General features: G+C 38.5%; 1 protein-coding gene across 1 annotated transcript in view; it reads left to right on the plus strand.

The window, feature by feature from the left end:
• The window catches only part of dlgap2a (discs, large (Drosophila) homolog-associated protein 2a), a 174,841-nt gene that overhangs the window by 70,927 nt on the left and 91,654 nt on the right, over positions 1-12,260 (plus strand). Inside the window, exon 4 of the mRNA XM_077559693.1 lies at positions 9,703-9,735. Coding sequence (XP_077415819.1) covers positions 9,703-9,735 — 33 coding nt within the window. The remainder of the gene's footprint in view (positions 1-9,702; positions 9,736-12,260) is intronic.

Genomic DNA, 12,260 nt, shown 5'->3' on the forward strand with positions numbered 1-12,260 from the left:
TTATTACACAGTCAGGGTACTTTTGAAACACAGTTTGAATGCAGTATGTAGAGAAATTACAGTGTACTATAAATGTTTGCATGCAGAAATACCTCAAGATTCAAGGCCCCTATATACAGTTTTTTTTTTTACATGCATATTGCATGTTCAAAAGTACAGACAGTACATATGCAATGTTCCATCCATTTCTAGCACTTACCTTTTTTAAAGTGCTTTTTTAATATGAATGATTCATTTGTTCAGTTCCATCCGAATATAGTACCTTGTTTAAGGTATGAAATATTCGAAAAGAAAGATAATTTTACTTGCTTACAGTTGTGTGGTTAGCACAGAAGGAGTTTTTCAATATAATTTAGATCACAGTAGCAACAATATGTTGTGTCCTGTTTTGGCAAATAAAAATTGAAATTAGAATTTCTAACTAGACCATTTGTCATTCTAATCAATTAGATGAAAAAACAACAACAACACATTTTCAGAATTTTCATGCCATTTTTTACCGTGTGGCGCCATTTTGAAATGTTTGAAAATTGTGAAATTTGACTGGACGGAAAATTCCCATTGAATGTAATAGTGTTTTGAGAGTGTATAGGAAAGCGAAATACAACCTGCTAGGCTTTATTAGTGTTGGGAAAAGCCAACAAATATAACTTTATATGGTGGTATCTTCCAGCGAAATGTCGTGATTGTCAAGAAATTCAAATGGCGGGAACTGCTACGACTTCTACATTTTATGTTTATCTTCTATTTTTAGGGGTTGTTATTCATACAGTATTAATAAAATGGTCATTGACTTTTCTCACAAAGTGTGACTATTTGCCACCATTATTAATTTCTTGAAAATTGCACACCTAAAGCGATATTTGTTGGCTTTTCCCAACACCAATCAAGCCTAACTGGTTGTATACCGCCAATTTTGCTTATGAGCTGCAGTCCAAGGATAGTAAACTTTTTACTTGTCATTACAAGAACCCTCGGATGTTCTCAAACATAAGTTAAACCTGATGACATAATATTACCATTATACTATTTGAGAAGGGCTGTTTTAGTGACTGTGGTGGCTTCAGGAGACAATAATGCTACTATGCATAATGCAAGTGACCCTGAGGTTGTTTATTCGTTGTATCTGCATCCCAGATTAATTGCACAGAGTTAAACTTGCAAGCACAACAGAAAGTCTTCAGCAGCTGCAATATTCCCATTAGCACTGTTTTAATGTTCTCTCTGTTGTAGGATATTCCTTCTACAGGCATCACTGGCCTCGCAGGCACACGTGTACACAATGTTTTCCTCAAAGGACAGGTAGCTCGCCATATGTGATGGCTCCACTTATTCTCTCCACTGCACGGCTATGGAGTTTGTTTTACATCCCCGCGTCACAGCGAACCGCACTCGGGGTTTCTTCTACGTTCACTAAGAGCCTTTTAAACCCTTCACTTCCCAGTACCAAATTTTAGAGCCCTTATATCTATAAAAGGAGCAGCTTTTAGTGTCCCCATAGTAACTTGGTCTACAATCATGGGTGGCTGCGTGGCGTGATTTCATAAAATGCTCTCCAGTCTAAGTAAAAGGGTATTTCCCTTGATACAATAAAGTAGTCATCGCAAGCAAGGGAATCCCTAATGAATGTAAATAAAGGGAGTTTAACACACCTAGTGTAAACAAGGCCAGATTGGAATTTACCAGAAAAGCATAAAAACATTTGGGGATTTTTTTTTTGTATTAATGGAAATGTTAATCGGCCGGACTGCAAATGGCTCAATGGTATTAAATAATATTACAATAGCATCATGATTGAAGAATTGTCTAGTTAATTATCTACTAATTATAAGAATTATCTTCTTTTATCATTATCAGTTGACAAAAAGTGGCAAAAATGGCCGCCCAGGGGTGGATTTTGCAGCTTAACTCACTCATCTTTACAGCTTCACTGCGTAGAACATATTACTGTAAAGATTTCCCCTTTAAGAGTTGAGGGCCCGTGTGCCAGATGCAGGACCCACTGCTGGAATCCAACAACACTCAAGGTCTGCTTAGCTTTTGGCAGAATTGGCGAGTGTCAACCAGGTAGCTGCCAAGTAATGGGTGTAGAAACGTGTGAGTGGCACGAGTGCAAATTCTGAAAAGTTTACAGACACATTTACTGACATAGGCAGTGCACAAAAAGTTGACTGAGTTTGGTAATTTCCCACTTGATGGTTGGGTCGGCCATTTGTCATCCCCTTTCCAGCTTAAAACTTTCTCCCCTGTCATCTTTTTTCTTTCTTTTTTGTCTTTCTATCTCTTTTGTCTTTGTCATACCTTCAAGATTCCAATTCATGATTCCAATGCGTACCATACGGTGTGTGTATCTGAGTGAGTGAGAAGTAAACCCGTGTGTGTGACGATGCACTGTAATTAGCCCCCAAAGAGGCCGGAAAGGCTTACAATGTCGGCCTGATGAGCTCTCCTCTAAGGCCTGCGCTCGACACAGCATCTCCTTTGAGAAGTGCTAAATCAGCTCCGTGGGGAGGCTGCACTCAGACGCGTGCAACGATACGCGCACGCGGTGGGGCTTGGCGAAGATGGATTGTGCCAGTCAAGAGGAAGGTAAACTGAAATCGGTGATTGTCCACATAGATGAGAATAGCGAGCGTGAGTGTTTCGCTGGCAATTTGCTCGACTGAAGCTGAGTAAACGTGATATATACAGTGCGTGATTTTGTGTACAGTATATGTGGATGTGTGTGTTCCGTTCATCAGGGGAACAAGATAGGGAGAGTGTGCGCCTCCCTTTATTGACTATCTATTAACCCTGTCTCAATAAACAAAGAACCTTTTTAATAGACTGGCTCTATTTTCATTGATGCCAAGCCAGGTGTAAAGATTTAGGGTCACTTAACGCTATTGTTCACACGTTTATTAATTTGTCATATTTTGAGTGTGACTGGGGTCATGTAATCTTAAGAGGATTTTTCATTTCATTCCAGGTCTAAAATTGTATTTACCAAAGTCTTCAAATTTGCATCCGCTCCGTCGATTCTGAGAAAAAAAAACATGCGTGCACTGTCTGCGCTTAAAAAAAAAAATTGGTCTTGAAGTTGGTCTAAAATTTTTGTCATAATGGTCTAGATAGGTCTTTAAAAATAAATAAAAAATAAAATAAAGTCCGAAATTGAACTTTGTGATTCCTGCAAGAACCCCGCTTCTCGCAATTTGGTTCATTTATGTATTTAACTTATTTCCTAAGCATTCTATACAGTTCAGTAGTTCACCGTATAATTTCATGCAGGGAGATAGCGACATACTGTCACGTACGTTGTGTTACGTGAAGTTATGTCGGATATTTATGAATGAAGAAAGCTATCTAGTTTTATACTCAAATAATTGTGTTTTACCATATACGGTATGTTTTTCCATAGTGATTGTCATTGTAAAGCGATGTCACATCGAAGTCGGTCGTTGCAGTAGGTTGAGTAGTTTTACACCAGAACGTAACAAGAAGGTTAATAATTGTCAATATGAAATAATGAACCTTTTGAGGATAAGCATTCCCGTAAACATTTTCCTGGTATGAAGTCGGAAAAGTCAGACTTCCCTTTTTAGCACTACTCTACCTGATTGTAGTATGTCCTTAAATATGTGCTAGACATCTTGGACATTGACAGGAACTTAATTCTCAGATTGCGCAGTAAACACCGGAAATTCGGAACGCTGAAGTGTTCTGTGAGGACTTGTAGCATGAATTTGTGAAGGGATGACCCATAGAAACCGACGGGATTTACACACCTCTGCCATTGTGTCCAGCTGTGAGCACTCTGTAATTCATACCATTCTGCACTATTTTTGGGGACCATCAGGTGGAGGATAGGTATGTAAAATCTGACATCAAATGGAAGAATATATTTAAGAACTGCTTGGGGAAATGCAGCTTCTGTGAATGATACGTTGCTGTGATCACGAAAGTAGCTTTGCTACTGAAACTAACGATGTTACAAGCACACGACTGACAAATATAGTTAAACTAGTAAAGTCGTCACTTGTAACGTCGCTGCTGCCCAACGTGCCTCATTCGGACCCGTGTCTCTCACTCGTCTGCAAATGTGTGTGTTCAACTAAGAGGGAAGGTGCGAGCGAGTCCTACTAATATGGAAATGAAGGCCTTAATTATGCATGAAGACATTATAATATCAAGGCACTAGACTTGATCCTCTTGTATGTTTTGTTTGGAGATGTTATGATGCCAGGGGACACCCACAGACCCTCATGAATTTCCATGTGTTAGTTTACTGCGCAGCCAACAAGCAATCAGCAGTAAGATTTGCTTTAAGGTTGTTTACACAGGCTTGGATAGTAAATTATTATGGTTTAAAGAGCCGGTGCAGGTTTTATTGCTGTTTAGTTTAAATCACCTGTCATCAGTGAACTTTTGTCCTTCGTCTGCAATTTCCATTTCACACGCCACTCTTTATTTCATGCTTCCATTCCTTTGACAATGAGATTCGTGCTCCTTTCTTCTTCTTGTCCTTAATTGTCCTTAAACTTCTTTCAGCACACAATGTTTAGAGAGCATGTGAGGTCATTATGGGACGCTTAAAAGCGATGCTACTTGTGTTGCGTATTGTATTTTGTGAATAAGATGTTTCCAATAATGTAGTAGTATCCCTCTCTCCTTCTCTATCTTTAATCTTTACAACTGATGACCCGGACTGGTGAAGACCATCAAATGATTATTTGTGTGTTTCATACTTTATGACCAATGTATGTCATTTTGAGTTATTATCAGTTTCTCGATGACCTGTTAAACAAAGATCAAATGTCAACACAAGGCTGGGTGAATAATCAATTTTTAAGCTTTCATAGTTCAAATGGTATTCTTGCTCACGTGTACTGCTTGCACTGCAAAAAGAGAAAAGCTCATTTAGAAAAGCAAAGTCAGAAGTTCAGAAGAAGCTACTAGTGACTTTAATTCCCGCTAACAGACAACATGAATGGAATCATATTTTGTGGGTCACCATGAGCCAAGTTGTGGTGGCCTTGCCAGAACTGGCACTGGCTCTGATGTAAAACAATATTGAAGGAAACTCATAATCAGGGATGATTGATGATTGAAGAATATTGATAATTATTAGATATAAAAAAGACAGATATTTAAAAATAAAAACAAGAATGTGTTGATTTCAATCCATTTATTTATGAGATGGACTTCGGGGGGTCGGCGGTAACTTCGCCGGGCCATCAGTCCACCGCTACTGTTGGACTCTGTGCTCTTTAACAATACACAGGCTTCAACATCAAAATTGGGTTGTTGTTATTTTTTTCAGCAGGAAATGTAGCTGGAGTCAGGTTTTGGGCTAGGTAGCGCCCAGGCCTATGTCAAATTAGTGACTCCAAGATGGCTGTGCACAAATAGATGTTTACATTTCATCTGCTTACTTTTTTGCATTGACAACAAAAAATTGTTTTTATAGACCATGTATTCATATTCAGTAGTTTACATAGTATATTATTTAAAAGTTGGGTCTTAAGTTTTGACCGTTTCTGTTTGTAAACAAACAATTCGAAACGGACTCCTCCCATGGCTCCACCCATACTAGCTCGACGTTCCCGCCCCTGCCTCCAACCGCACTCGTCAACATTGCGCCTGCCTTCAGCGACACGCTCTCCGCTCTGTGATTAGCTGCAGAGGTAAACATTGACTTTCCCCCCAGAAACGTCCCTCTTATGGCAAAACACAACAAAATGGCAAAATACAGTCGGGGGGATTGAGAAGGGTTTCCTGTGTATACATCCAGGGTTTATTTCTGAGCTAACGTTGGACTCTCCCTTTAAATATGTAAATAATATTAATTATTTTGTATTGCTTTGCATTGCTTTGTCTCATATTTAATTGGTTAACTTGTCAATACGTTTCATTTTAATTATTTTTGTCATAACCGCAGTTTTCAAATTCGCTCTCACTCGGGCAGATAATATCACGCTCATTAGATATTTCTTTTTTCCACCAAGAGAACAAGAAAGGTTTTCAAAGCCTTTACAATCTTTATAGATTAGATACAGTTTAACTAGATTTACAGCGTTATGAGTGCATAATGGCTCCAAAACGATAACCTATTAAGTTTATCTGAGGATTAAGAGCCAAGCCACTTTAAAACCTGTCGTTTAAAAGCCAATGAGAATTACACAAGACCAGTTCCCACAATGCATAAGCGGTGTGACCTAGATCAATAAGAGCCCTACGCAGGGAAATTTAGGAGAGCTTTAGATTTTAACAGGCATGACCAGCTGAGTGCGCCAATTGCTTTGGCTCTGGAATTATACTGTAGGGAGTGGACGGTAATTAAACCAGTAAATTTACTCCGGGCATCAGATGTCTGCCACTGTCACTGCCACGTAGACCGTTTGTGTGTAGGGTTTAATGTCAAAGACCCAAACCAAAATGCTTCTCTATATGTGGTATTTTGGATATACAGTATCTTTATTTATTTCTATACATTGATGTTACATTGCATAGAATGCTGTCAGTACATGCTTGACACTCCAACTTTTAAATCTGGATTTTGTCTGCTCGTCTGGTGCGATGCCCTCTAACCATAATGCTTCAAACTTGGCCATATCTGACTTTCCCAATACAGATAATCAAATGAAGATCCTAAGATTTATTGAGCCAAAACACACAATTTACATAGGAAAAAATCTAACAGCACGCCATCAAACACCAAACCTTTTACAAAAAGTTTGAATAATGAAATAATGATGATATTGTCTCGTTGCACTCACAAATTGACTTCTAGGCCTGTATGTATGAACACAAAGTTGATATAGTCACAGGAAGCCATGACTTTATTTTGTTGTATGATTGTCAACAGGTGGGCATACAGATTTATTTTACCAAGTTATGCCAGCTAATTGAAAAGCATTTTATTGTTCTGCCTACCACTATACTTGATTGACACAGATAGATGAACAAGGATATACAGTATGTGTAATTAAAATTAAAAAAAATCGACAAATTTAGTGAAACAAACAGCATTCATAAATAACCTCATAATCTTACATTAGAGTCTACCTCAAAACACAACTTTTCAAATTATTTTAGTGTGTTACTCCCATATTAGATTGAAATTATTTTCAGCTTTATCTTATGCTTGGTGTTTAAAGCGCACTTCATCCTCCATGATACTGTACATGTATATTTATTTTTCTCAAAGGGATGACATGTAAATCACAAAACATCCAAAGAACTGTTCCAATATTTATATCTCCAAATAAATAATTAGTACCAAGGTTGCTGCTGAGCTAAATAAACCTCTAATTAGTTGAAGATGAGGCTTAGCATAAAAAACAAACTAGGCATTTTTTTGGGCCGGTGTCATCAAAAGCTCCAAGCACAACACCCCTTTAGATGTGTTTGTATCGCAAACACAGCCTGTGGATGTAAAATGTTTACTTCATCACCACTTTGTGGTAATAATCTCTCAATTTAACAATCGTGTTTGTTTGAATAAATAGTCAAGCAAATTTTTGGTTGCTGCTCAGAACTGTCTTTTGATAAATCCATATTGTATGCATAAGCTCAGTCTCCTCTATAGATAATAGGGTTCAGTTCTGTTGTTGCCATTTTATGGCTCAAAATATTTAACCCACCTTTTAGCACTCTTTTGCCAGGTTTTTAGTTGCAGTAGTTCAATACAGTGCATTAATTTAGAGGTGGAGTTAACACACTGCTGTCCACTGATTGGTTGACAAACGATGGTCTTTTTGGTGTTGATATACTGTAAGAGTGGAATAGGAAAGTGGAAAAAACACCATTTTCCGTTTTTGTATTGAAGCACAAACTGTTGGGACGTGAATTGTTATAAGTCAGGTTCCCATCCAATTGTTTAGAATTTTTCAAACAAATTTACTGAAAATGCGCAAAACGGACATGCGACTGTTTCAATCTGTTATTCTTTTGTGAATAATGAGAATGGACTCCGCCGCTGTAGGTGGCGGTATATATAGAGATGTGATCCACCAGTAATTTAAAAGAAGACGAAGAAGACCAGCAAGCGACTGCGCCGGGCGATGACGTCGTTTGAGTTTTCTTTTGTAATTCTTGATAAACCGTAGCGTTTCTTTACTGTTTTCCGTTGAAAATTGCATTAATATTCGCTTCTCTAATTAATTCCAAAAATATTTCTGTTTCGTCGCCCCCCCAAACGTACCTTACTTTATCGTAAATCCACACCCTCTAAGCCTAAAAACGTTTTTGCTAATTTTGGTTCCTTTTTCGAATTTCTAGTGTTTCCATTCAGTTTTATTTTTATATTTCTTGAAAATTCGAATAAAAATGGGTGGATGGAAAACCAACTTTAGTATGACTCTGAAGAGGGGTAATTCCTGGTTTCCATTTAAAAAAATATATCACTTTATATATGAAATTAACTTGTGTAGCGAATCCAGAAGTTATGCTAATTGTCGTCATTGACGCGATGGGCATCTAACAGGCTACTTTGCAATTGCATGTGATTTTTTTACTCTGTATTGTATCCAATAAAAGTTATTGAATCAGAATACTATGCTCATGACTGAAAAGATGTTTGGAGCTGGTGCGTCAACAGAAAAACCAAGATTCATCAGTGTTGCCCAGCAACCATGCTTGCACGTCACGCCACGCCACACGCGGGTGAGTCACTTAAACAGATTTGACGACTGGCATACGTAGATCAAATAAAAACAAAATATTCCAAATCTAATTTACAGCGCCATTACACTATTTGTGCCTGGCGCTTCCAACCTCCAAGCTCCTATCAGCATGAGCTCCTCGTAGGGTGAAAAATATGTCTGAATTCTTTTTCACAAATAAATATGATATGATGTTGAAATGTAGACGGCCTAATTATGGCCGTTGGTCAGTCGAGGAGCAAATGGTATTCTAAAATCTTCAGTTCAAGCAGCATGTCTAGTTCCACTGATTTGTATTTATCGAAGTAGCTGAAAAGTACATAAACTAACTGTTTATTTGATATTTATCTGCGGGGATGGCGGTGTTAGCAGCAGTATCGTCTTTTTTTTTGCTGTCATCATGACTATAACTATTGCTGATACGGCAGATGTTGTGCCTATTGTTCTATTGCCCCTCCGCCGGTCGCTCCACAATGTACCTTCTGTCCAAGACAGACGGCCCAAGAGTCTGATTTCTGTTCGCGGTTTCTTCCTTTGTGGAGGAATGTGGATTACTTCTGCTATGAATATAATTGGCTTGACTTAACTGTTGTGTATAGCAACCACATAATTTGCTTGATGGTATTTTGGTATGAATACGCACCCATATTTCTCATTTATGAAAAAAGTGGGCATTACCAGCTCTAATAGACTTTTGGACACCATGGCTATTAAAAAAATAATGGACATCATTTGGGTTTTGATACTGCTTGATGCTACAATATGAAGTCATATTTTTATTTGATGGCACTGCATGGTTTTCCTTTTATGCAGCTGCATGTGGCTGATAGCGGTATTATGCATGATGACCGCCTCTCTATTGTGGTGCACACGGGTGCTGCACAGCAAAGACATTACAAGCAGCACGACATTGCAACATCGTGTTGCTTGCTCCCCTTGTCGTTTGTGCTGGATTTATTGTTTTGTTTTTTCCCTGCAAAGAGAGATGCTGCTAGACACAGTCACAAAACTTGCATGTCTTTAATGTCCCTTTTATTTCTCTGTGCTTTTTGTCTAGAATCACTGTGCACACTGTGTGGTGAACCAGAAGGTGAGTGGGCCTGGCCGTTCCCCAAAAGCTCTTGTCATCAACCAGCTTGCTCCATGCGGCTTTGAGAGGGTGGGCATGCGTGGGGGCACAGCGCCGCAGGCACAGGGAAAAAAAGTTTAAAAAGGGTCACCCTGATTTTCAGTGAAAATTAAAGCTTCAACAACTGTGCTTCTCTTTCTTATAAAAGCTGATCGCGACACTGTGAGCCGTGGATTGGGGCAGGGCAGGTCATCGAAATGTAATTCCAAGCGGTCCGCTATCTTAATGTGCTTTTAAGTGACTGATTGGCAGCATGACGGCTGAAGGACAAATCTTCCGAGTGCTGACTAAGCACATTTGCCTCTGCTTCATCTCGCTAAACATTAAGCTTCATGTGATTTCTTAGAGTCCCCCCCAATGCTCTCTGGTGCGTTGTCACGTTGCTTCAGATGTATATGAGAGACAGAAAGCTGCTTAGCGCTCCAGCATCCCGCTCGTCTGCATTCCGGGGTCTTCTCATGCAGCTCACGCCGCCTCATCATCCATCTCCAAATGCAAACTATTCCTGTGTGCATCTTTGCTGTTTGGCTCTCCAGCCAGCGTCTCAATCTCTCCCTCTTGGATGGATTATATTGCGAGGTGCAATCAGGCATTTCATCTTCTGCGGCTATTGTGGGGATTTTGCTTGGAAGTCTGCAGTTAGAGACAATCTCACTAAACAGAAGTGGGCAGAAATGGCCTGTGAATGCAACAGGAACTGACAGCTTACTTTGCATTTGGCTTCAAGAGAGGTGAATCGAGGAAACAAGCAAACATGCTCAGTGACGGATCAGATATTTTCCCCTGGGCTTAACCTTGTCCAGGAATCAACAATGTACCTGTAAGCCCAAATAAGCATTATTCTATGACTCCAAAATCAATGGTGCTTGTGCTTTGCCTGATTGGATTAAGACATAATCAAATTGAGCGTGATAACAGTGACCTTCCGCCTGAGATGGAAAGACGGACGGACAGGCAGAAAGAGAGTGGGAAGGAAAAGCTCCATGTCATACTCCAACTGCATTCATGTGTTGCTGTGGAAGCATAAGCGGGTTGTCTTCAGTGTTGTTTCATTATGACGCAGGGGGAGTTAAGAGATCCTGGGAGAAAACGTGTGTGTGAGTTTTGATTCCAAAAAGTCTGTTAAATACATACAGCGTATTGACTTCTCTCATTCGGACAAACATCTTTTGGAATCCTTTTTATTTTCAGGAACTTGATCAGATTCATCTATTTAATGAAACAAAGTTCAGCCAGCAGTGTTTTTCCCCCAAAGGACAATATCAGATTATTTAGTTGTTGAATGCCCTACTTTTTTTTCCTTTTTTTTTAACTACACGATCATTAAATCTGTCAGCACTTAATGAAAGAGCAATAGCTTAAAGTAGACCCAACACAATGAGACAAAAGTAGCTAAATGTTTAAGACTTGCAGGGCTGCCAATGACGATATTTGCCAAGTATGACATTGGATTGTACACAATGCAGATCTATTCCCACTGTTTATAATTTTGGGAGTATTTTTACTTGTAGGGTTACTATAATTAGTCGTGATGACCTTAACCCCTGGGCGTTATTTGACCATTTTTTGGCTTTTTGTTGGTTCTGACCAAGCCATTTCAAAATAAAATAACGCCCAGGGGTTAATATACCTTCTTGTAATATAATTTTCCCCATGTTAAACTATTAATTTTCATTAAGGATGTTCGATACCACTTTTTTCAGACCGATACCAGTACGAATACTCAACACTTGAATAGTCACCGATACTGACACCAAGTACCGATAAAATTTCCCCAAAAAACAAGGACATTTTAAAGAAAGGTTTAAAGATATGACATCCCAATATAGCATTTTCTCTAAAAAATTGCATGAATTTAATGGCAATTTTCTATTCTTCTCGTTTATAATTTGTAGTTCCTGATAGTAAAACGGTCACAAAATGACATCACCTTGAAATAAAGCCTGGTATTGGCCCAATACTAATACCTGGTATCGGTACATGTCCATCTCTCGTTTTCATCGGCACACATTATTAAAGTTATTGTATTGTTATTGTATGTAACGCTGATTTATAATAAAATAAAAAAAAGTTTAGTCATCTTGATGTGTTTTGCCATTGCATTCATATAATGCCTTTTGGCCTAATGCAACAATTTCTTAGTTCTGTTTATAAGGTACTTACCAGTAAAATTCCAATGCAATTTTTTTTTTTACATTCACAGATTATGCAACAAAAGTGGAGGAAAATATAATATACAGTAGAGTTGCTTTTTAAGATAATCCCAAAAAATAGGCATCTAGACACCAAGAACGAAAGAACTGCTGCCTAGTGAGAAACGGTACAGAAGTGAAAATATCGCAGTGAAAACACATAAGTAAAAAAAAAAACAAAAACACGTTATAATAAGAATTACCATGATTTTCGGACTACAAAATGCAGCTGATTAAAAGCCACAACAGCTAAATTTAACCATAAAAACAAATATGTACATAAACTAGTCACAG

This window comes from Vanacampus margaritifer, chromosome 1, assembly GCF_051991255.1.
Source record: "Vanacampus margaritifer isolate UIUO_Vmar chromosome 1, RoL_Vmar_1.0, whole genome shotgun sequence".
In the NCBI taxonomy this organism is placed as follows: Eukaryota; Metazoa; Chordata; class Actinopteri; order Syngnathiformes; family Syngnathidae; genus Vanacampus; species Vanacampus margaritifer.